Here is a 24134-nt window from a genome sequence, read left to right as displayed (position 1 = left end):
ATATCAGTTGCATTTATTGGTCCAACATTTCACATGTCACCCGGAATCAAACACTTTAATCATTAAACATTACATAAGCGGCCAGATGAGTGATGCATAGTAAATGTCAGCCCAGTGGAAATGTGCTGAGCAGTTAATTAACTTTTTGACCCCTTAAGGACATTTTAAAGCATTCAAAACCTCTATGATAAACATTTTTCTACTTTTTGGTCAAAAATTGGTCTGAAAAGATCTTTGTGCTTCAGCCTGTAAACATTAGCAGCCTGGAATCTATTGTTAAGCTGAAAAAAGGCACAAGTAGGCCATGAAGACTTTGCTCCAGTACTGCGACAGGTTGTGTGAGTGGATGCAGGGAGGGACATTAGCTCCTCTGACCTTCGGGAATAAAATCCCTCATGTCGAGTCAAACCTCCCTGCCACCACTGACCTAGCACCAGTCTGTCAGTGTCGCAGTGTGATGTAGGTTTTGCATTGTAGATTAACTTCTCCCCCCCCCCCCCCCGATTCATTCTTTACTGATTTCTCTCCCCGACAAGAAGAGTCACTGACTGTGTTTTTTTAAACACAGAGAAATATAAATACTGGCCTGAGTGTTGGTCTTTCTGAAGCGTACCTTCATTGTCAACCAGTGACTAAACACGTCTACCTTTACAGTCCTAAGTCAAGAAAGAGGTTTAGTATCTTGATCTTATCTTTTAGTCGAGCACGTCAAACAAATTCTTATTTCATGTTCATACGCATTAAACCAGAGCCGGTTTGCAAAGCTAACCTTTTTCACAGCTTCATTCTCTGTGTGTATATAAACCCAGGCAGTGACTCTGATTGCACCATAATGATGTGATCCTGTGTCACCAGGGACGACCACCTTGTTTGTGTCGTCACTATGGTTTTACTTGTGCACCCTGTCCTCCAGTGCCTTCAGCTCAGCCCCAATCTGAGCCGGCAGATCAGCACCGACCTGCTGCGTGAAGTACGATCTCAGCTCTTTGGTCTCATTCTGCCAGAAAGCCTTGGGCACATCAAACAGGGCTCCCATATCGATGCTGCTGCCGAGGCCTTCAGTGTTGATGGCGCCGTCTACCGGCAGCCAGCCGATGATGCTCTTCTTGGCCGCCTCGTCCTCCCTCTCCCGGCTGCAGCGCTTGAAGATCCACTCCAGCACGCGGGCATTCTCGCCAAAGCCGGGCCAGAGGAAAGATCCGCTGGGGTTCTTTCTGAACCAGTTGACGTGGAAGATCTTGGGCAGCTGAGTGGGGGCCTTGCGGCTCTGCATGCTCAGCCAGTGAGCGAGGTAGTCGCCAAAGTTGTAGCCGAAGAATGGTCGCATGGCGAAGGGGTCATGCATAATAGCTTTACCTGAAGGAAAACATGAAACGCCTTGTAATTCTGATCAAGAAATAACTTTAGTAATTGAAAGAATCCACTTCCTTATCATCCCAATATCTTAACTTTGTAGTGTTGCAAGTGATTTCTACAATAAAGTAATTATTTGAAGAAAATGAACCCTAAAGCACAAGTCTTTTCTCATAGCTTTAAAATCAGGAAAACACCATAAAAAAGTCAGAGGTGTGCGAGTCTGTACCTTGGTGTTCGGCAGCTGCCGTGGCCTCAGACCTCATCGCGGCTCCAACAAAGACGCCGTGTTGCCAGTTGAAAGACTCATAGACCAGAGGGACTCCTACACAAACAAACATTATATCAATACACCGCTACTAATGTCTTTTTAAAAATAAAACAAATTGAGCACCATTTAAAAACTTAATCACAAACACACACACAGTAAAGGCAAGTTAAGTAAGTAAATAGATACAAAATAAAAAGTGATAATTAAAAACTCCTTAACGTGTATATAGAAGTGGCACTAACCTTCTGGCCTCCTGCCTCCGAAGATGATGGCATCGATGGGGACCCCCTCCTCGCTCTCCCACTGGGGGTCGATGATGGGACACTGAGCCGCTGGGGCGCAGAAGCGGGAGTTGGGGTGGGCACAAGGGGTCGAACTTCCTGTTTACAAAAAGGAAATGAAGAGTTTGGGATGTGTTCTTGACAATATTTAATTACACCGACTGTACATTTAAATATCGTGGTGCAAACTCTGTCAGATCCTCACCACAAACAAAAATATGCTCAAATTACTATTGTTAAGTTAATGATCAATGAGAAAGTCTGCCATTTAAGACAAACTGATTCCTACTCCTGCAGCTTTAAACGAACCAGATCCATTTTCTTGTCTGCAGATAAGTCTATTAATAATCATAAGTGGGGGAAGGATATCTCTGTCAGTAAAGCTGCACCATAAAAACAGGACACTTAAACTTAATGACCTTCCTCTAACTGATAATACCTTGCTTCCAGGTTTTGCCATGCCAGTCTGTGAGTGTGATGCCGGCGGCAGGGGGGGGAAGTCCCTCCCACCACACTCCTCCATCGCTGGTCTCACCGACGTTGGTGAACACTGTGTTTTTGCCGATGGTGGCCATGGCGTAGGGGTTGGTCTTGTCCGAGGTGCCTGGAGCCACGCCGAAGAAACCGTTCTCTGGGTTGATGGCCCTCAGTTTACCTGCAATGATTGCAGATGGTTCATGGGATTGACACTTAAGATTTGATACATTTTTGCACATGGAGCGACCGAGCGAGTCCCCTCCTTCTCACCTTGGCTGTCAAACTTCATCCACGCAATGTCGTCTCCCACACACTCGACCTTCCAGCCTGGCAAAGTTGGTTTCATCATGGCCAGGTTGGTTTTACCGCAGGCGCTGGGGAAGGCTGCCGCTACGTAACGCTTCACTCCCTGGGGGTTGGTAATACCCAGGATCTGAGGAGAGCATGGAGCGGAGAATAAAAACATTTAAATCATCATTTTTACTTGAGCATCAGCACAGTTTCCCAGTGAATTTCCTGTCACAACATCACATCCTTCATCCTCACCAGCATGTGCTCTGCCAGCCAGCCCTCGTCCTTGGCGATGCGGGAGGCAATGCGGAGGGCGAAGCACTTCTTTCCCAAGAGAGAGTTTCCTCCGTAGCCGCTGCCGAAGGACATAATCTGCCTGGTGTCCGGCAGGTGAGATATCAGCACCTTCTCTGGGTTACAGGGCCATGAGTTGACCAGAGGGGCTGGAAAACAGGAAAAGAGGAAGAGAGGGGAATTTGAAAAATCGTATTAAGTTTATACAAAGGACTAGAACTTGTTTCAGGCTCTTTGTGTACCTCTGAGTGGTAAAGGTCGTCCCAGAGAGTGCTGGCAGCGGACAAACTCCTCTCCTTCTGCCAATTTGTTCAGGACTGGTGTCCCCATGCGTGTCATGATCCCCATACTGGCCACGACGTACGGCGAGTCCGTCACCTTGAAGAAGTGGAAGTGAAGAAGAACGTTTACACCCTGATCGACAACCTGAGACTTTACTGTAGTCGTCTATTAGAGTATATATGATAAAGTACAGCGATGAAACAAAGCATTGATTTGTATGAAGTCTCGACAGGAGCACAGTAACTATACCTGGACGCCATATTTACTCAGAGTGGAGCCAACAGGACCCATACTGAAGGGAATCACATACATGGTCCGACCTGCAGAGGGAAAGGAGAAGTTTATACAACAGAATACAGGTTATCTTTGCACAACAAGACACATTGTTTCAACACAGACAAGTGTTGAAATTGAGGTCTTTTTGGGCTGAAGACACCCCAGCCTTTTCTTTATGGACTCCAGATCCCTTTAAAGTATGTTAGGTTCGATATATCTCTATCGTTTGTGCAAGTCAGAAATTATTGCTATGTGTCTGCAAGATGCAATACACACAGGGGAACCTTTTTTCTATTAAGCCGTTCTGCACCCCTGTTCTACATGGTCTGAGTTCTGTGGCGTGCCCTGCTGCCCTCTAGTGGAACAGTAACAAGCGTAGTTCCCAGAAAGTATGTGAACAATTATGCCCATGATGCATCTCGTTGTCTTCAGAAACGTATGATTAAAAAGCAACTATATCTCCAGCCTAGCACACAATGTCATGTTTGACAAAAAAACACGTTCCAGCAGAATTTCACGCAGTCCCACTGAGCGACAGTTGGTGGTGACACAAAAGTAGAAAAGAAGTGCAGCAATACACCAACAAAGAAGTGAAGCCAGTCAAGAAATAAGAAGTTTACAAATGTAAGTTTTACAGTCTGCTTTTGTTGTCTTTTTGTCGTCGTGCTTTCAACATCTTCAATTCAAGTGAACAGGATGCAGCTCCTGCATTCATAGAGAACTTAAGATTCAATTGTGTGCATGGGGGTTTATACGTCACATCTCTAATACACCCACCAAACGAGAGAAAGCGTACCGCCAAGCCCATTGCACACTGTTTCTAGCAAACATGTCGTTCAACCTGGAAACCGGTGCCGTTTCGACTCCAGTGACCCATTACACCAGCACACCCATCAGTGGGTGAACTGAAAACGGCTGCTCTGTCTGGTGTTACATTTTAGTTCAAGACTTTAAAGCTAAATCATCCCATTTTATTCTCATTTATTTTTTAAATAGTCTGATCATGTTTAAATTCAATGACCAAACTGAAAGTCAGATCCACTATCCAACGACATACCTGCCATGCAGCCGGGGAATCTGTCCTCTCTGGCTTTCTGCCAGTCCGACTCACACATCCAGCTGCCGAGCTGGCTCTTCACGCCATCGGCAGGGATGGGGATGGTGTCCCTCTGGTTCTTGGTCACAATCACAGTCTTGCTCTCCACTCGAGCAACATCTTTTGGGTCTGTACGTGCCAACCAGCTGAGGGACAGAGGGTTAAAATCTGGGTGTGATGCAAGAAAAGACTAAGAGGGATCAAATATGAATACAATAGAATAGATGAGGCCTAAAACAAATGCCCCACTGACTCTGTATACAAAGCTCCTACCAGTTGTCATATTTGGATAGCTTCTTGACCATCCCCTCCTTCTCCAGCCCTGCGAGGATGTTGGCCGCTTCCTCCGGTGTCCCTGTTACTACATGAACACCGGTGGGCTTACACTCCTCCACTGCCCCCTTGACAAACTCAGCCACCGCCGGGGGCAGCGAGTTAAGTGAGGCCAGGGACCGAACTGTGACATTTGCCCCAACACCACCATGTCTGTGGAAAAAAAGGAAATACAAAGTTACTCTTTTGCCTCTAATGGTGAGCTGATGAGTTAATGACAAGCACAAGAGAAACAGTCACTGTGGCTGCCTCATAACACAAACACACCTATTATACATGCAACCATAATCATCTAATTAAATCTTCTCTCAATTAAGTTGAGTTAGTTCCTGTGGTGGTTATTAGTGAAACCAGAGACCCTCAAATTGACTTCTCTTCATTCAGAGAGGCACGTGGGGGGTGGGCATCTATTGTGTGTCAGCAGCATGATATACACAAAAACATGCCATTGAGAGGGCCACTGCTTTGGAAGCTGATAAAACACAAGCCTGTTTGAGGGTGTGTGTGTTCTGTCTGTCCTCAACAACGTTCTGACAATGGAAAAATCAGTGTGTGTATGTGATCCTTTGTTCCTTTGTCTGTCTGTCTATGGGCGCCTGGCTGACCTCAGATGACAGCTTCAGAAAAAACTAATGTGTGCGTGTATCCATCCATCCATCATCTATACTGATAAAATATATATATACACATGTACACATTTTGTTCTTTATCATCAGATGAGAAAATCTACAGGAACTGTAAATACAATTTTTTTCTAAACTGCTCTAAAACTAGTTTCAACCATAAATCAATCGGCCAATCAAGTGCAGGCACACACCTCCTGGTTAGCTAGCACTGAGTGTGACATCATATGTGCAAAGTGCTCACTTGCACGCGCACGCGCGCACACACACACACACACACACACACACACACACACACACACACACACACACACACACACACACACACACACACACACACACACACACACACACACACACACACACACGGAGGGAAGATAACGTGTAACAGTCTAATGCCAGGTTAAGGGTTCAAACTCATCTCCCTCTCTCTCACCAGGAGTTTAACCATTGATGAGGGAGCACACTGCAGTTGTGTTGAAAATGCTGACTCAGAGTACAGGGACAGACACTGGAAGCTGAATCATTTATTTTCTCTGATCAAATCTGATCTAATCTTATATTTTGTGATTTTGACCACAGTTGGGACATGGCTGTAGCTTGGGAAGCAGTGCTGGTAAATGGATGGATAAAAGTGTTTTGTGCCTTTTTTTGATAGTCAATGAAGGACAGACAGAGAAACTGGATGAGAGAGAGAGGATGACTTGCAGTCATTGATCCGATCAGCCAGGAGTCAAACCAGAAACCTGCTGCTTAAGGCTTAAACACCAGTGTGGTATACACACCATAGATTGTATAGAAAGATTGGCGATCAAAGTGGTTTGGCTTTCTGTATGGGAGCGTACAGTGTATGGTATATACCCTAACCATTTGTTATCAGGTCAACCCAGAAGACTCTCATCCATGCTGGCTGCTCTGTGAGGCTGTACTTGAACACAATAGTACTATGAACTAATGCTGATATGCTGATGTTTAGCAGGTGTTTTACCAAGTTTACTATCTGTATGTTAGCATCACTAACATTTGGTAACTAGCAGTAAACACTGTGTCCAGCTGAGGCTGGAATAAAGCAACATGAAGATCTGAACCATATAATCACAGTTCGTCCGACAGTAGTTGAGATATTTAACTGAAAACAACAAATGTCAAACACATGAAGGCGCTATAGAGGAAAGTTCAGGGGACTGTTCAGGGGACTGTCAATCAAACATGCTTCATTGACATTCATTGGAAGTGAGAGAACAGGAGAGTTACTGTGTCACATCTTCTTCTTCTTTGTTTGGTTTATTGGCGGCTGGATACCAACGTCAAGGGGCATTACCGCCATCTACTGCTGTACTTTTCTTTCCCTTTTCATTACTTCACATCCCCCAGGGAGATATTAAAAGAAGCAGTCTGATTAAAATAAGCTCTACAGCCCTTTAGTCCCGTTCTCCTTCACACTAAATCAATTACCTATGCGCCTGATCGTCCACCCTGTCATGCAACCAGTTACTGTTTCCATTAAAGTCATGCTGAAAATGATCTCCAGTGTGATTTGGATTAGGAAAAGAGACGAGCTGGACTGAATTTGAATTTAATCAACAGAAGCAAACTGTTCATTTGAAAACGCTGCCTGTCAACTCTGCCTGGTGTCTACACTACTCTGGAGTTTTAGAGGCACTTAAACTGAGAAGTTTGAAACTTGCTGCTGGCATCGTTTTAGTTTGAAAACTCTGGGGATAAGTTTTGGTCTGAATGGGCAGGAACAGAAAGGTTTGGAAACTATGACGTGGACACTGACAACTGCTTGCTGATTGGATCTTTAGGCAACAACGTAGCCTTCGCTGATTCATCGGGCTCCTATCACATGACCCCCTTCCGGAAGAAAGCAACCGGCATTAGCCTCTGCTACCAGTGTAGAAGTCAACATGGATAAATAATTACAAGAGTTGATGACCATGTTTACTTTGCTAAACAGCAGTTAAATTTGGGCATTTTTACAACGATACAACTGATTCCATGTTTAGGAGACAAGATATTTTTCAATTCCTGTTTACACCGGCACACGAATGCACAGACTAGGCCATTGGTCATGTGATAGGTGTTTTCACACTGCATTTCCTTATAAGGAGCAAAAACATGTGTGTGATCGAAAAACATAGAAGTTTGGATGTAGCCAAGTCTCGGGCAGCAGCTGACTTGAGCCAGATGCTGGAGGAAGAAGCAACAGGGTGAAGTTCGCCCTCTACTTTCTTCTTTGAATCTTTTTTAGAAATCCTGAAATGCCTCTGATGACCTCTGCAGTTATTCATCCCCTCAAGCCTTTTGTCTCTGTCTCCCCATTCCTCCCCCCATCCCCTACACGTGATGAGCACACACTTTCAAGAAAGCCTTTGCAGCACTGACCCATGTAACAACCAACTTCTATTTTTTTTAAAGGAGACATTTTCTCTTTCGAAGAGGATACATGATCCAGAGCAGGAGAGAATGAACGACGTGTAACACATGAGCCATGACTGTCTCTTTGCTCCTGTTAAACGGGTTTTCCCTCAACACACACCTCCCAGTGTGCAGGCCAATCCTAACACACCGCAGGCCGACACGCCTACACTCTCCCCACCATCCTCCAGTGCCCTTATGGATCCTAGTCAATAGCCCCTTTAGGTGCAGAGTCTACACATGGAGCAGATACAAGCTGGACTGCATGCACACGTGCGGCATGCATTCACCTCACAGAGCCAGTACAGGGGGAGGGGGAGTTACAAAATAAAGAAACATAGAAAACATGCTATGGGGTATTCACACAAACAGGACTGATGACTCCAGTCGTTAATCTCTCAGGCAGAAGTGCCAACACAATGCACAGGAACATCCTGACTGTAACTCACATGTCCCACCACAGTGTCTGTCAGTCACACACATGTGGCTTTAATGAAAAAATAAAAGCACACACACACATATATACACGTTGCTCACTTCTAAGGCTTCTTATAAAAATAGGAGGGGGGGAGGAAGGAGGGGGGGGGGGTTCACTATTAAGATTGCACACCTCTCTGCTTACGTGTATTTTTAATGCAAAGACACCCACATGTCTTTCTAATCAACTAAATTGTCAAAATAAAACTTTTTGAAAAAAGTGTCTCTTTCAAAATAAAAGCATACATATGCATTCTGGACTGCAGCCACAAGTCACATCTTGTTCTTTCAGTGTCTGCATATTATTTACCTATATATATTAATTGACTTGTGGTAGAAAGTGGATGTAATTTTGTGTTCAGCTCACAAAACATGAAAGAAAACAAGTTAGAACATAGATACACGTCTGAAAAGTATTTGTGTGTATAAAGTTTAAAAAAATAAGACATCATTAACAATGCAGGTAAAAACACATGGGGATATGGTTGATTGAATAACAAGTATAAAGATTGAGCTGTGGCATAAATAAGCTCTTAGCATTAGCTGGGTTGCAGCGAGGCGCCGTTTTAAATGAAATAAAGTTCAGTTGACGAAGCTAATTCCGCTGAAGACACAATAAAAGAGAAGAAAGTCAGAGTTACTCACCTCCGAATGACTCCCAGCAGAAGAGACGACATGTTCGGTGCAAAAATAAAAACACTAACTAGCTTATAAAACTCGGAGAGCGTGAAAAAGGCTCATGTGAGAGATGTGGAGGGGAGCAGAGTGCGTGTGTTCGTGTGTGTTCAGACGGGACCTTGTACTTTGTCCACAGTCAAACACCTGGATGAGCACACAGTCCTCCACAGCTGTTTACTGCTCACCGGCTCCAGCACAACATGTCCCCTCCGGTCCTCTGCTCCTCCACCGTCGGCGATGCTCGGTCATGTCGCCGTGGAACCTGCGGGCTGATGCAAGTTCCACCCGGAGGAGGAGGAGGAGGAGGAGACCCAACCCGGAAACACGAGCACGACGGAAACCGGCTGCTGCTGCACACATGAACACACGCATACACATGTTTGTACTTCTATCTTAGTGAGGACACTCATTGACATAACACACTTCCTTAGCCCCGTACCCTAAACATAACCATCCAAACTAAATGCTTAACCCTAACCCTAACCCTAATTCTAATCCTAAAACCAAGTCTAAACCCACATTGAAATAGTTAGGACCAGTCAAAATGTCCTCACTCTGTGGGGTCTATGCTTAAAATGGTCCTCACAAAGGTTTAATTACAGGAATACACACAAGCAGAAGAGATAACTTCACGTACTTTTACTTTTTCATTCATCCGTTGTTTTCTAGGAAAGTATTTAATTCACTTCTCCACAGTGTCCTGTAGCTTTGTTATTCACCATCACTATGTGTTTTATGTTATTTTTATATTTCTCACGTGTTTTATTCACATTCATTATTTTATTTTGTGAAACTTCCTGGGGATGGAAGTCAACACTGTATTGTATGTGTCTGACAGGTGTCTTAGACCTCCTCCTCTGGTCAGAGATGGTTTCTCTAGTTTGACATAGATGACTTTCTTCACTCCTCTTTCAAACCACCCCTGGCCAAAATGTGGACATTGTTGTCTTCAAATCATTCTATCTTGACTTCCATCCCCAGGAAGTTTCACTACAATTCATGCCTTAGGACACATGACACACTGGGGGTGGGTGGTTCAAAGAGCCAGGACTCCCAGTCAAACCAACAGCAGGGTGGGACCAGCCTCTCAGGTAACCTCAACAGCTCCTAACGACCCACAAGGTAAATACATGGGAACCAACTCCAGTTGACCGGTTTTTAGCACTTGGATACAAGATGGCAGCATTCGTATCACAGATATTTTGGCTTCATTTCTGGATAGTGGGAAGAAGTCAAGACGTGACGTCCATCTTTATAAATAGTGTATGGTTACATTTTAGGATCTTGACAATGGGAAGTGATGTAGCCTAACTTAAGCTTTCTGTTAACTAATTTAATAAAATAATAATAATTTAATTAACAAAATTTTATGTTTCAGAGAATCTGAGATGGCCCCTGATTACATCCCAAAGATTACATCATTTATTCATTTATTAGCCCTATAATTTGTGTGCTGAAACTATATGGCTCCATGCATTATACTTACTTATACTCAATGTTTATTTGTGTAATGTATCATTTCACCCACTTTCTTCCTTCTCTTCTTCTGCATGCATTTGACTGATTCTTTTCAATAAAGTTACCAAAATAAAACCAGGAAAATAAACAGGAGAATAAAAGGTTTCCAGTGGCAGAGTGCAGAATAAATGTCTTGTTAAGGGATTACATTATTATATCTGCCTTCACTTTGAGGTTCAACAGTACTCAAGTTTCCAAATATTTTCCATTTGTTGTATTTCCACAAAAAGTGTCTGTCTTCACTGAGTAGATTACTTTGATCACAAAGCCATTTTATGGTAAAATTGGACCTGCGTTACAGGGCAGATGTAACAGTGGTTTTCGTTATCTATTAACTTGATTATTTTCTTGATTAATTCATTAATGATTAATTGACTATAGTGAGAAATGCCACAGTTTACCCTCTCCACTCTGTCTGCATACTATAATAGCAAAAGGAAATGTTGAAGAATGAAAACTTGAAAACAACATGCTAAATATGATCTTGCGCAAAAAGTTGTAATGTTTGATTACCAGAGCTCAGATTTACAGCGGTTCCCTCTTGGGTAAGAGTTCGGTTCAGGGTCCTGGAGGCTGCAGTGTTTCTCTCTAATGGTTTGTAGTTAAAAGTTTAGTGTGGTTATTTATTTATAAGTCTTTAACAGATCGACCTGTTGCATGAGTGAAATAGTTGGATTTTCAGACCCGAGCCACCAGGAGGTTTTAACACATTTTCTTCTAACTGCAGAGGGGAAACAAATGGGTCTGTATGTGGTTTTTAATGGTGGATTTCCTGTTAATGTTTCTCTCTGGGAAATTAGAGAGGGTCACACACACACTGCAGTGAGACAGAGAGGAAGTAGAGGCATGCGGGTTGGACCGAGGAATATACTGTAGATAGGAGATAAGGAGAAATGCACAGTCCAACATGTCTGGTTAAACTTCAGCCCTCCAGTCTCATGGTCTCTGATGATAGGCCCTGCACAGTCAGCAGTCAACCAAACAGACTCTGTGCACGTACACACACACACATGCAGGTGACATTCAAACATTCCAGAATGCAGCTAAGAGGGAAGGCGACATCTTTAATCATTTAACTGTGTCCTGTCATTTCAGTTTCAGCCTACACAGCTGTGGTTAGTGGCTTTTACAGGAATCTTATTTGCCTGTTAAATGCCACAATTGCCCATACTACTTATTGGTAATTCCATATAATGTATTGTATACATATCAGAGCAAGAAAATGACATATCTCTTGGGGGGAAAAACAGAATTCAAAGCCATTTTATTCTCGTCAGACACAGAGAAATACTGGGTTATTCTATCCCTCCAAACGCAGGGTTGAGGCTGTTTGACCATTTTCTGGGTTACCTACAGGGAGTTGGGTTGTTTTGTGTACTGCTGGTTCAGCAGGTGGGGTCTGCCCCCTTGTGACGTATGACACATCATAGAGATAACGGCTCCAAATCCAAATATCTACCATTCACTGTGTCAGTACATCCAACATGTTTAAAAGTGCGTTTATTGTTGGTGTGGTTTGCATGACTATGGATGTCATTTAGAGAGACCAGTACATCTAAGTAATTCTGTTCACTAGTGTGTTGTATAAGTGGAGTCTAAAATAGGCGGCTGTAGCTCAGGAGGTAGAACGGGTCGTCCATTACCAGACGATCTGTGGTGCGATCCCTTGCATCCTTCAGTCTGTTTGCCATAGTTTCCTTGGGCAAGTCACTGAACCCCACATTGCCCCTGACAGCTTCCCTGTGTGAATGTGACTTGAGCAACGATTTTATTATAACAAAACATAAAAAATATATACTTATGAGGTAGAATGAACCCAACATCCGATAGAACATTGATGGGACTATCGGACACTTAGAAATACAATGCTACATTTGTTCTCACATGATAAATCTAATGCTGCAGGCAAAGTCTCAATAAGGACAACGAGCAAAGCTTCTTTACTGAAGATGAAGCAACACTTTTCTCTCAGACTGTGCAGAATCGAAAATTAAGAGTCACAGTGTGAATATTTTTATATTCAGAGCCAAACACTTCTAGTCTGAACATCACAAGGAAATGACAAGATATGAAACTAAATATTATCAGTGGTGGAAGACGTGATCACATCATTTACCCAAAAAGACGTAAAAGTCACAAAACCACAAATAAGATCAAATATAATTTAAACAATCTCATGCACAACACAATGTAATGTGAACACAAGTTACTATCATGTGCAACAACATAAAAAATAATAATTTAAAGGAGACTTTAGGGGCACTCTTTTTCACTACAGCACAATTTCAAACTTTTTATCGTTTGATTTTTAGAACATGATGATCACATGTAAATCCAAGCATATGAAAACTGCGGTATAGACGCATAAAGACTGTAACGTCTAGACAAGTTTACTAGACTGAGTTATTTGTTTACGTTTGAGTATCATACATCAATATACTGTTGATCTATTCAGTTAATATAGTTAGTGTGCAACAGTGGGAGGGTTGTGATGAAATCCTGTTTAAACACAAACAACAAGATAATTTACCGACGTGCTCACAAATCCTAAACTTGTTGTTGTCCTCTCTCCGCCCCTCCACCTCTCCCTGCTCCAGTTGGCCTCACACACCTGACCTTTGTCCTCCATGTTTCTCAACGCCCTGAACTGAATAACAGGGCAGAGTTTTTGATCACTCACGCAATCAAATCACAGAATCAATAACTAATGGCGCTCGCATTGTAAATGAGCGCAGCCTTTGCTCTTTGGGTCCAACCAGGTATCGACCCAGGTGTCGTGTTATTGTGGTGGTAAAAAGCTGCAGATGTTCAGACTGCTCTGCTGCAGATTACACACAGTGTTCACATGTTGGGATATGGATTAGTTGAGGATTTTCGGCTTCACCTGCACAATTTCAGAGGGGACAGATTTCACCATTTTTTTTAGGAATACATGAAATATAAAAATGTTGTTGTGTTCCGTCTTCATTTACTCTGACCTAGTAACATATACTGATGCTTACGCCTTTGCAGAAACCTCACAAGTGTTACCTTTGTGTAGAGACCAAGCTTATTCATATAGACCCTGTAGTTGCAGAAATATACTCTATTAATTTTGGGCATGAGAAAAGGGTCAGATTTTAAAAGGTTAAAAAGAAAGAGAACTAGAATTTACACAGAAGGTTTTAAGGATAATCAGGACGACATATTGAGTAAATATCAGCCCAGTGATTAAATCTATATCTGATGGGATTGAACAGTTAACGTTGGTATAATGATTGTGTGTAACAGTGAGATGATCAGTGCTGTGTTGACACTGGGAGCATCTGACGTCCTTTTTGTCCACTCAGGATCTTGTATTTGTTCAAGGCTTTAACCCGACTGTGTCAGACCGGCTCTGTCCACACGGCTCCTGATTAAAGGCCCCGTGTGACATCAGATGTGCGACGGCAGGCCCCTGAAAAGCTGGAGCGTAAGAGCAGACGCACTTTGGCCCCCAGCTTTGATCAATAGTCACCTAAAGCAGAGGTTGTGTTATCGTCACGTCAGACAAAGCTTGCAAAAAGGCATCTGGAGTGACCGTGGTTTACCTGGTGACAGTGTGATCATGATTATTTCATTTGATCCCATGACAACTGAGCAGAAATGGCCTATTGTTGCTGTTTGATATAACATCAGTCTGCCCCAAATACATAATAAGGTTTGTCCTAAAGTCTTTATTAGTGTCTGACCCTGAGAAAATGGGAAAAACAATGAAATTCCCCGTAACAACTTCATCTGAACTAAGTTTTTAACCCAACAATACACATTCAGACTGTTTTTCTATGAGATCTCCTTTTATTCTCCACCTTTTAATCTACATCTACATCTTCTCTCAAAACACAGTTTTAACAAGTTTACTCAGCTGCTGTCAATCATTATCTATTTCCTGTATTTTGCCACAGGACAGTTTGCTTTATTTCATACAGAGCAGCAGCCCCATCTAGTGGACAATCTTAGAACCTACAGAAGAAACTGCAATATTTATATGTGATCGATTACATGTGAGAATTAATTGATATATAAATTGTTGTGAGCTGTTGATTATGATCTTTGGAATATACTAATATAATTTTAGGATAAGGCTATCAATAACATGTTTTTTCTACATCCACGAATAAAACAAGTGTGCTTGTACAGTATGCAAACGAAGATACTACTACTACTACTACTACTTATACAAATACTAATACTACTACTACCTCTATTAATACTAATACTAGTAATAATAATAATACTATTAATAATAATAATACAAATAACAAGATGCAGTTAATATGATTCACATATGTACAACATTTCATACATGTGCAGCATTTCATACATGTTGCATATTTATACATGTACACGTTCAAAAACAGATCAAACAGACTGTTGACATTTGAAATTCATCCATCAGTATTTATCATCAGCGGCTCTGGTTATAGGAATTGAAAATAAAAAACTACAAGTCCCACAAGGCAACAGGAGTCGCTTCTTTCCAAACGGGAAAGTACGGAACTGTCTGAAAATGCGCTTTTACTTTCATTTTCACTTTTAGTGCGCAGCAGCTTCTTCGTGTCGAGACGAGTAAAGACGTTAATATTGTTATCTCCAGATCGGATTTAACGCTTCAAAACTTTATTTAAACTTGAGTGTTCACGTGGAGACACAACATGGCTGCTAAGGATATTCCACAGGCGTCAAAGAAACAGGTGAGAAGAGTTGAACCTGAGTTACACGGATTCCTTTAAATCCATGTGTCCTTCCGACTCCTGAGCTGGTGATCAGGTTCGAGATCAGCTCCCCGATCGTGTGTCACACTCGTTTCTAACCGGAGCTCAACCCGTTCACGTTGATCTGAAATGTGTCACATTACATAACACTTCCATTGTTTTAACAACAGGCCGAAGAGCTGGTTACAAAATCTAATGTTTCTGCTCTATTGGTTTTTGTGTTTTTTTGTGTAAGTGTATTTATTACTATCAGACACAGAATGGGACATATGTTAGTATAACAGAGGGAAGAATAGATCTCATATTCACAGTGTGAATGACGTTTTCATTACAAATCAAATATGCACCACGTTTAAAAACACTTCCTCTGGTGATGTTAAGGACAAAATGGAAGCAGATGAGATGAGACGGCAGATTCAGCTTTTATGGCATGATGTCTTTTATTATCTGTATCTCCATTGATTTTGACTCCGTGAATTTCACATTGTTTGTTGTAAAGCACTTTGTTACTTGTATTGAAAAGTGCTGGATACAAATAGTTATTATTATTGTAAAACTCGTATTCTATTTTACACTTTCAATGACTTAATTTGAAGTCGAATAGCAACAGCATTTGTGTTTTTGCATCATTGTGTCACATCACAAAAACTCCCTCACTATATGTTAAGGACAAAAATGTTCCCTCCCAAAACTGCTATGAAAATTTTTAAAGACATTAATATTACTCTACACTTCCAATTACTTAATTCAGTCATTGTTATACATTTCAAATATTTATTAATATTCTGAATTGTAAGCCCCTAAGTTTGTTAACATAGTTTCACTGTTTTTTAAATTAAAAAAATTCTAATGGACAATGACACAGAGGAGTCCAATAAATGAACATTTTCATTCTACAAGATGACTATGGGATGTTTTATATCTAGATGAAAAGTCTCAACCTATCTCTTGATTTGCAGGTGGATGGTTTCTGCCAGAAACTCACCAAAGAGGTAATTTTTCCAGAAATATATTCCGACTCTTTCATTAAATCAATCCTTTCACCTTCAACTGTGTTACATAATAATTATTGTAATAAATATTGTGTTTTTCCTGCAGGCAGAGCAGCTGGTTGCAGTTTTCTTCCCTCAGAAGATTGAAGAGCTGCAGACGCTGCTGAAGGTATCTGTGTGTTGAAAGGTGTATTTGGGGGCTTAACTTGGGGGTGAGGGGGGGTCCTGAGGCAAACTGCTGTAAATGCTTTGCGGAATCACGCTGTAAATGCATGTGATGATGTCACCAGGTCCTTGCTTGATGTCCCCAAAATTTTATTTTAAGGGAGGAGTTGGAAAAAGAAAAAGGAGAACAGACATGTCCCGAACAAGTTGAACATTTTGTTATTTAAATGATTAAAATCAGTGGAAGTTTGCAAGAGTTTTGGCGACTTGTGCCCACAAATTGTGACCAAAAAAGAATTAGAATAATAAGGAAACAGGAAACCTGCAGTGTGACTGTCGTGTCCGCCTTCACATACATAGAGAAATACCCTGTTGTGATAAGTCTGTTGTGATTCTATTCGAAGACACGTCAGGACATTTATCTCTTGTGTTTTTGCTGCCAGTCGGCTCCCTGCTGTGCCGACCTGGAGTCCTTAAAGGCTCCGCTGGACATCCCGATGCCTGACCCTGTGAAAGAGGAGGCCAAACGCAAGAAGAAGAAGGAGGCGGTAGGTCCCACACGGTGTAATGTTGAGGCTCTGCTGTCTCAATCAACTGGTAATCATAAATTAAAGTGTAAGGGCACTCAGAGAGAGGATAACTCCACCAAGGCCACTCTATCACCAAATTGAACTATGTGGACAGAAACGTACAGTAACTGAATAAAATATTTATTTATATTCGCAAAATCCAAATCATAATCATTATCACAGATAATATATCAGATGATATAAATGTCAGTCCTAATGATTTCCGATTGCCGTTTGTTCTTTTATCACAGGCGAAGGCGAAGGAGGGGAAGAAAGATAAGGACAGCGATGACGACGAAGATTCAGGTAAATGGGGAGAGAGAGGTGATAAAGAAAACTGCTGGATGAGTATTTATAAATAAAATAGGATATTTATAAGATTAGTATTATATTTTAAAAGTCACCGGTCATTGTCACAAGGTCGACAAGTTCTGTGTGATAACAGTTTTCTGTTATTGTTACCAGGTTATTGTGATGAGATGCTACTAGTCTTAAATTTTGAAGAAAATTTGCCTGAAGATAGGTGTGGAGAATTATTTATATAAGTGGAAAAATGTGTTCTGTTATTTTATAAATCTATGATGCACAATGCAAACTGTACTGATAATAAAATGATGTAATAACTGAAAGCAGCTAATGTGAGTGATGTTATGGGGCGTTTCTTTCCTTCAGAGCCTCCCTGTGGTCCCATCTGCATCAATGGGCGAGTGCAGAGTCTCCTGCAGGAGGTGAAGCCTCAGATCCATACACTGAAGGAGAAGCTCAACACGGTCAGTCTCTGGATTAGTCTTCTGGATCATTTTCAACAAAGAAAATCATAGTTGGCTTTACACAAGGAAGGAGTGTGTATGATTTAAGGCAACAGGAGCGCAGGCCCCATGTTGCAGTGGTATAAAGAGTTTAAAATGGACAGACAGGTTAATATATTCATATTTTTATCTCTGGAAGGTGTCAATGTGGATGCAAATCCAAATCCCTAAAATTGAAGACGGGAACAACTTTGGAGTGGCTGTGCAGGTCAGTAATTGCTGATCCTTTTAGTGACGTCACGTCTTGTGTGTTTGTGCATTTTCCTAATTGATGTTGATCTCTTTGGAGAGAAGAAGCCAGTTTGGTTTATATAATAACAGCTTTGCTTTTTAATCCAACAGGAGAAAGTGTTCGAGCTGCTCACCAACACCCGCACCAAGATCGAGGGATTCCAAACTCAGATTTCAAAGTAAGAGCGCCCCTGCCACATTAAAACAGCTACTTTATAGCAGCATTTTTAGATGCAGTGGCTGTAACATGTGATGTCCCGGTCCTCCCTCGTCCACACACTGCTGTCGTCTGTGTTTTTGAGCTGATCAGAGCTCTTTTGATGCTAGGGAGTTTGCTGAGATCATACAGACACCATTTACTTTATAGTATCATAACTTTGTGCCTTCGTGTCCCTGTTGTCATGTCCCAACAGGTCTGAGCTGTTAGTCAATCCTGTACAAAGTACAGGCCCACGCAATGCTAAGGAGGCCTTGCTTGTAATAATAATACTAATTATAATCACAAGTAGGGCAGTGTGTAGAGAATAACTGAACCTAGGCGGACCTACAGGGCTTTTTTCTAATTTACCACTTATTCATTTGTGAAATGGGTTTGTGCTGGTAGAATTTATAGTTCAGAATTAAAATTTTTTAACTAAGTAGTGATATGAATATTGGCTCTTTGAAGAGATACAGATCTTATGGCGGCGTTTGTTTCAGAGAGCCGTTGGTTCTTTTTGGGGATTTAGATCAGAATCAAACATCCCATCAATTTCTTTATGCATGTGTGGATTTGATTCCATATCAATGTAGTGAATGAGGGCGGAGAAGTCCCCTCTCAATCTCGTCTAGGGCAGCAAAAGTTGGGCCAGATTATAGAAGGAACAGCTCAATTAGCCTAAGACTCAGTTATCTTTGTTCCTACCAAAGAGCCGGTCAAAAGAATTGGATCATTCACAGTTCACAGTCCCAGAAATGTGCGAGATGACATTTATTTAATCCGTTTTCCCAGCCGTCCACCCCCAGCCCCCTGTCATTACCACTGCACCACCTCACACACTAAGTGAATTACTGTATACTGCTGTAGACTCACAGATAACTTTTAAAAGCCAAGACAAACCAATGTGAGTTTTATGTTTTACCACCTAATCAGTGTGACGTGCTATGCAGAGCGTAAAAAAGAGGTGCAGCAAAGGTTGACTGTGACAGAGTGGACACTTTATTCAGTCAGCATGAACCAAAGGATGCAGTTCAAAAACACAATTCATTAAGATTCATGGGGGAAAAAGACCAGGACCTGCAACTAAAAAATAATCCAGGAGAATCTTCTGAATCTTCTTGAGCTGTGAATATTTTAGCGGGTTACACATTTCGCGCTCTAACCAGAACTTGACTGTCGGTTTCAGAGACGTCATGTTGGAATCAGACATTTTAACATTTAGTGAGGACCTCAGAGGGATTTTTAAGTGTGTTAGATAGTATCTGTTCAAAATGACACTTCTCTTTCCCTGTTTTGTTAGATATTACAATGAGAGAGGTGACGCTGTGGCCAAAGCCTCCAAACAACCCCACGTGGTCAGTACCCTATGTTGTCTTGATCCATATTTTCCTACGTGTCCGTGTGTTTCTGTGTGATAGCGCTCACACAGTCAGTGATAGAATGAATTCAGACAAAATAATATACAAGTAAGTAATTGAGTGTTAGAGCCACTTCGAGACTTCAAGAAAAAAGTCATATTACAAGGATTTTTTTTTTATATTACTAGAAAAGTTCTCATAATTTTACAATAACGAAGTTGTAGTATTTTCAGAAAAAAGTTGTCAAACTACAAGAAAATCGGAACATGACTAGAAAAAAGGCTTTAGTTAAGTAGTAGTAAGTAATACTTCTTGTAATATTATGACTTTTTTCTCATTAAATTACGACTTAAGTTTCTCGTAAATTTTTTAGTTTTTAAGACTTCATTTGAGTAATGTCGTGACCCTAACCCATAATTGTTTTGTGTTTGTGTGGTGCAGGGAGACTACAGGCAGCTGGTTCACGAGCTGGACCAGTATCAGTACTTCGAGCTCCTCCTCGTGCTCCAGGACATCTGCAACACATATGTGAGATACCGATACTTTGATCTTCACTCTCAGGCCTCTGACATTTTTAACTTGATAAAAACTTTATTGTAGAAAAAACCCAAGTGGTATTGATTCGATTGATAATGTTTGACTGAATACTTATTTTTTGAACCCAGTATCTCATCTGTGGTAATCAAACACTGAATTTTGAATATAACTCCCCTCACATCTGTTAAATATTCCAGCCGTGTCTCCGCAGCAGGGACGGAGGCTAAATGGAATCACTTCCTTCTTAATAGGACGCTAATTAAACTAATTGCTGTGCTTGTGTTAAAGTGATTTGTGCTCCCTCTCCTGTCCATTAATCTTTACTTCCTGCGGCGTTTGATGCCGTTTATGAATGCGGCGGTGCAGGTGACGATGAAAGGACACGATTATACAGAAAGTGCTCTATGCGTCTCTGTCTTATTCACGCTCCGTCTCACATCTCTGCTGTTGCCTGTGTCTGCCTGACTCTCGCCCTCGTTTCTCTCCACAGGCCGTGCTGTTCGACGTCATCAACAAGAACTACGACAAGATCAAGAAGCCCCGAGGGGACGGGAAGGCTCTCATCTACTGAGACGGGCATCAGCACACTCACGGGCTCTCAGATAAGATGCAGCTCGTCTCGTGTGACGCTGCCATCAAGTAACAAAAAACCCGCTCTGACAAAAACGTCTCGTGTCATCTCATATCATGCATTTTGGTTCAGATTACAAAATAAAGCAACATGATTCCAATAAATCTGCCTGAACTTAATCTGTCTGAATGGGAATTTGTATCTAATGTTACAAACAGTGAAATGAACCTGCATATTCACGTGATGCCAGACTCGTGGTGTCGTTTACACACAGTGTTTAATACCTAGATTGCCTCCGAAGACCTAATGGGAAATCCTCTTTTCGAGGTCACACTCACACCCCCTAAATATCATCTACTCCGATTGTTTTCCGGTTTCCGTGGTTGTTAATGGTCCGTCTCCTGGCAAACCAGTGAAGCACCAGCTCGGCCCGAGTGTGTACCATCCCTGATAAAGTCCTTTCCAGCCCAGGTAGCCCAGAGCTCCCCCCAGCTGCTGCGAGGGGAACTTTGGGAAGTATGAGAGCATACACAGCAGCAGGAACATCCACACGGCGAGCAGAGCGACACACAGAAGGAAGACGAATCTCAACGGGGCCCCGGGGGGACCACTCCTCCTCGCTCGGGTCACGTGAGGGCCAAAGACGGACAGTTCCTCCACCAGCAGCAGGCAGCACAAGCAGAGGATGAGGACGTCCTGGGAAACCTCGTAGCCCCTCCACACCATGTTGTCCCTGAGGCAGGAGGCCTTGCTCCGGCCCTCATGCAAGAGCAGCAGCGGCGGTGGAAGTCCCAGGGAGGCAGAGCTCTGGGTTTCCTGGGCAATCGGCTCGTAGCAGGTCCCCGTCGCGTCCTCCAGCAGGGTCAGAAGGCGGCGACACCCCCACCAAAGCAAGCCCACCACCCCAATCCGAGAGAGGTGGCGGAGGGAGAGAGAGAGGGAGTGACGGGCAGAGAGGGAGAGGAGGAGGATGAAGGAGCCGCTGAAGATCCAGGTCCAACCCCAAGTGGACTTCAGAAACTTCCTGTAAAGGAGAAATGTCATCAATGTTCTCATCAGAAATTACTTTTAATTCCACATTTTTTCATGTTTTATTAGTTTTACAATTTGGATTGGCAGGTGGCTTATTTAATAATGTGACACATTCATGTAGCTGCAGTGCATCCACGTGTCATAAATTACTGTTATTACTGCAATTAATATTATATGTCCGTCATTATTAAACCAAGTGAGTTTTACTCAACAACTGAGTGTTGTGTAACGAGTGGAGAACTAGCTCGCATCAGCCATCTGTTGCCACACCACATGGTTATATAATAAATTCTAACATTCATGAGAAAAGTAAATAACAAAATTAATTAAAACATTTTCCCAAGCTTACATAGTCAGTATGTTCGGAGCCAGGATTAAAAAAAACTGTTAAGTAAAAGGAAGTCAGATTCTCAGTCCAGGGAAAGTACACTTGTGATATGACAGATTTAAAGAGGACAAGGATCCTTTCGGTTAAATATAAATGACGCTGTCTATTTAAAGGGGCTCTTACCTGTACAGGTAATGGTGGCTGTTTGTGAAGATGCTGAACTTTGACACCCACAGACTCAGCACAGGCCCAAACAGAACCAGACCAGACAGCATCAGGTGGAAGTGTCTTCTGACCACTTGACTTCCTAAAATCGCAGCCAGGACGTTTGTGACAGACTCCAGAGCGGAGTTAAGGACTCGGAGAATAAACCTTCCCGGCAGCATCAGCTCCTCGGCCATCCTGCCTAACTTCTCCAGGCTGATGTCCGAGTTTTTAGTCTTTACATCCATCTTCTTTCGTTCTTTTTGACACTTTTCTTTTCTCTTTGTGTCCAAATTGCAGCTCCAGGCCGGAGTGTGCCTCGCTGTCCTTTTGAGTGAAAGGCACAGCAGTCCTTCTGTGGGCCCTTTCTGCTTTAACAGTGTCAGGCGTGCAGGAGAGCAAATGTTTTATAAAAATACAACCCCTCTGCCCCTTTACCCTCTAATGCCCCCTCCCCCCCGTCCAGCACAGACTGAAAGTGGAAACATGGCACATCGCTGACCCCATTCTCCTCCACAACAATCCGACACCAGCCTCACATGTGGCCCTCCTTTTTTGGCTCGCCTTTATTCCCCCTCACCCACATTCTTACACTCATCTGCTGGAGCCACACATTTAATACTCAACACTTAATTTAATTTGTTAACTGCTTCCACATTTGGTGCCGCACACGGCTGCATTCAGCACTTTTTATTTCTAGGCCCGGGCCTGAGTCATCCACAACCTCTTTAGCTAAATGGAGTAAATTAGTCTCTGCATTCATGGCATTCATGCTGAGTAAAACCCACTGGTGGGGACATGAAGCCACACTACTAATACAGACGACCACAATCCATTTACAGATATATGAATAATATATAAATAATTTCATAAATATTGCTTGGAGAGTTCTTACGTAATCCAACTTAATAAACAGAGACAAAACCATAACCTCATCTGCAAAGTAAAAAAAAAAAGTAAAAATAGCCTGTATGTATGTAGCCTGTTTTTCATTTGTCAAAATGATATAAAAATCTATATTTCCAATTTCCTATTTTGGAAAGATTAAATGGAAAAATAGAAAATTTGTAAGTTTTCATTTATATTTGTGGTTTCGGTCTAAACATCCCACTCAACGTCTTACGTCTGATTGGCTGAAGGCCCACCCCAAAAAAATGGCTCCAAAATCGTGATTTTATGTTCTGACAAATGTAAAATTAAATTGTAGTGTGGGAGTAGCTTACACATAATTTCTTCTCATTTCTTTTATGTAACTGCTAAATCCCAAAAGGCATCACAGTGTAATACTTTGATAGCAAAATGGCATTTTGATGACTTTAGAGATATGGATCCACATGATCCAAAATAAAGTAGCAACTACTTTTCTTACCAAATAATCAAAAAAACGATTTTTCATCGAAACAGTAGCCGAGACTCAATTATCACCACAACTGTGTCATTGAGGTTTTATAAGAAACACATTGGACTCAAGTGGGAACAAGAAGTGTAAATGAAAGCAGACAAGCCATAAAAAGAACCTGAGTCTAATTTTAGAGCACTTACTGCACTGGTCGTTACGACGACCTAAAGACGACTTTGCTTTGGTTCCTGCAGCAGCTGAGACTCAGCTGTCTGCTATGTGCTATGTAACACATATTCGTCAGAGGCATTCAAACCAAGTTAAATGGACAAATTAGTTTAGGAAAATAGTCAAATTGAAAAATAAAAGTCTGAATAACGTAAAAATGTGTTTCCA

General features: G+C 42.0%; 3 protein-coding genes across 4 annotated transcripts; 1 reads left to right on the top strand and 2 right to left on the bottom strand.

Annotated features, from left to right (window-relative positions):
- On the bottom strand, nucleotides 1–9504 carry pck2 (phosphoenolpyruvate carboxykinase 2 (mitochondrial)). The gene is made up of 11 exons (XM_034572549.1): nucleotides 9121–9504; nucleotides 4895–5107; nucleotides 4583–4767; nucleotides 3499–3569; nucleotides 3210–3345; nucleotides 2929–3116; nucleotides 2653–2815; nucleotides 2345–2560; nucleotides 1867–2004; nucleotides 1583–1678; nucleotides 1–1356 (listed from the first exon to the last, which is right to left on the bottom strand). The coding sequence occupies exons 1-11, from the start codon at nucleotides 9150–9152 to the stop codon at nucleotides 890–892; spliced, it is 1905 nt and encodes a 634-aa protein (XP_034428440.1). The 5' UTR covers nucleotides 9153–9504; the 3' UTR covers nucleotides 1–889.
- Nucleotides 9505–15121: 5617 nt separating this feature from the next.
- psme1 (proteasome activator subunit 1) lies at nucleotides 15122–20999 on the top strand. Of its 2 annotated transcripts, none has more exons than XM_034572717.1 (11): nucleotides 15122–15383; nucleotides 16364–16396; nucleotides 16503–16565; nucleotides 17005–17109; nucleotides 17382–17436; nucleotides 17803–17900; nucleotides 18079–18147; nucleotides 18282–18349; nucleotides 19670–19724; nucleotides 20169–20255; nucleotides 20755–20999. In XM_034572717.1, the coding sequence occupies exons 1-11, from the start codon at nucleotides 15345–15347 to the stop codon at nucleotides 20833–20835; spliced, it is 753 nt and encodes a 250-aa protein (XP_034428608.1). In that variant the 5' UTR covers nucleotides 15122–15344; the 3' UTR covers nucleotides 20836–20999. The 2 variants fall into 2 exon arrangements, with proteins under 2 accessions (XP_034428608.1, XP_034428607.1); XM_034572716.1 differs by having other exon boundaries at nucleotides 17005–17110; nucleotides 17377–17436.
- An 88-nt stretch (nucleotides 21000–21087) lies between these two features.
- Nucleotides 21088–22807, bottom strand: LOC117754062 (fat storage-inducing transmembrane protein 1). Its single transcript, XM_034572715.1, has 2 exons — nucleotides 22379–22807; nucleotides 21088–21859 (listed from the first exon to the last, which is right to left on the bottom strand). Exons 1-2 carry the CDS (start codon nucleotides 22645–22647, stop codon nucleotides 21190–21192), a joined length of 939 nt encoding a protein of 312 aa, XP_034428606.1. The 5' UTR covers nucleotides 22648–22807; the 3' UTR covers nucleotides 21088–21189.
- Between the last annotated feature and the right edge of the window lie 1327 nt (nucleotides 22808–24134).

The sequence above is a fragment of the Hippoglossus hippoglossus genome, chromosome 20 (assembly GCF_009819705.1).
Source record: "Hippoglossus hippoglossus isolate fHipHip1 chromosome 20, fHipHip1.pri, whole genome shotgun sequence".
In the NCBI taxonomy this organism is placed as follows: domain Eukaryota; kingdom Metazoa; phylum Chordata; class Actinopteri; order Pleuronectiformes; family Pleuronectidae; genus Hippoglossus; species Hippoglossus hippoglossus.
Note: the sequence above shows the minus strand (reverse complement) of the source record. Positions and strands in the feature narration are given on the sequence as shown.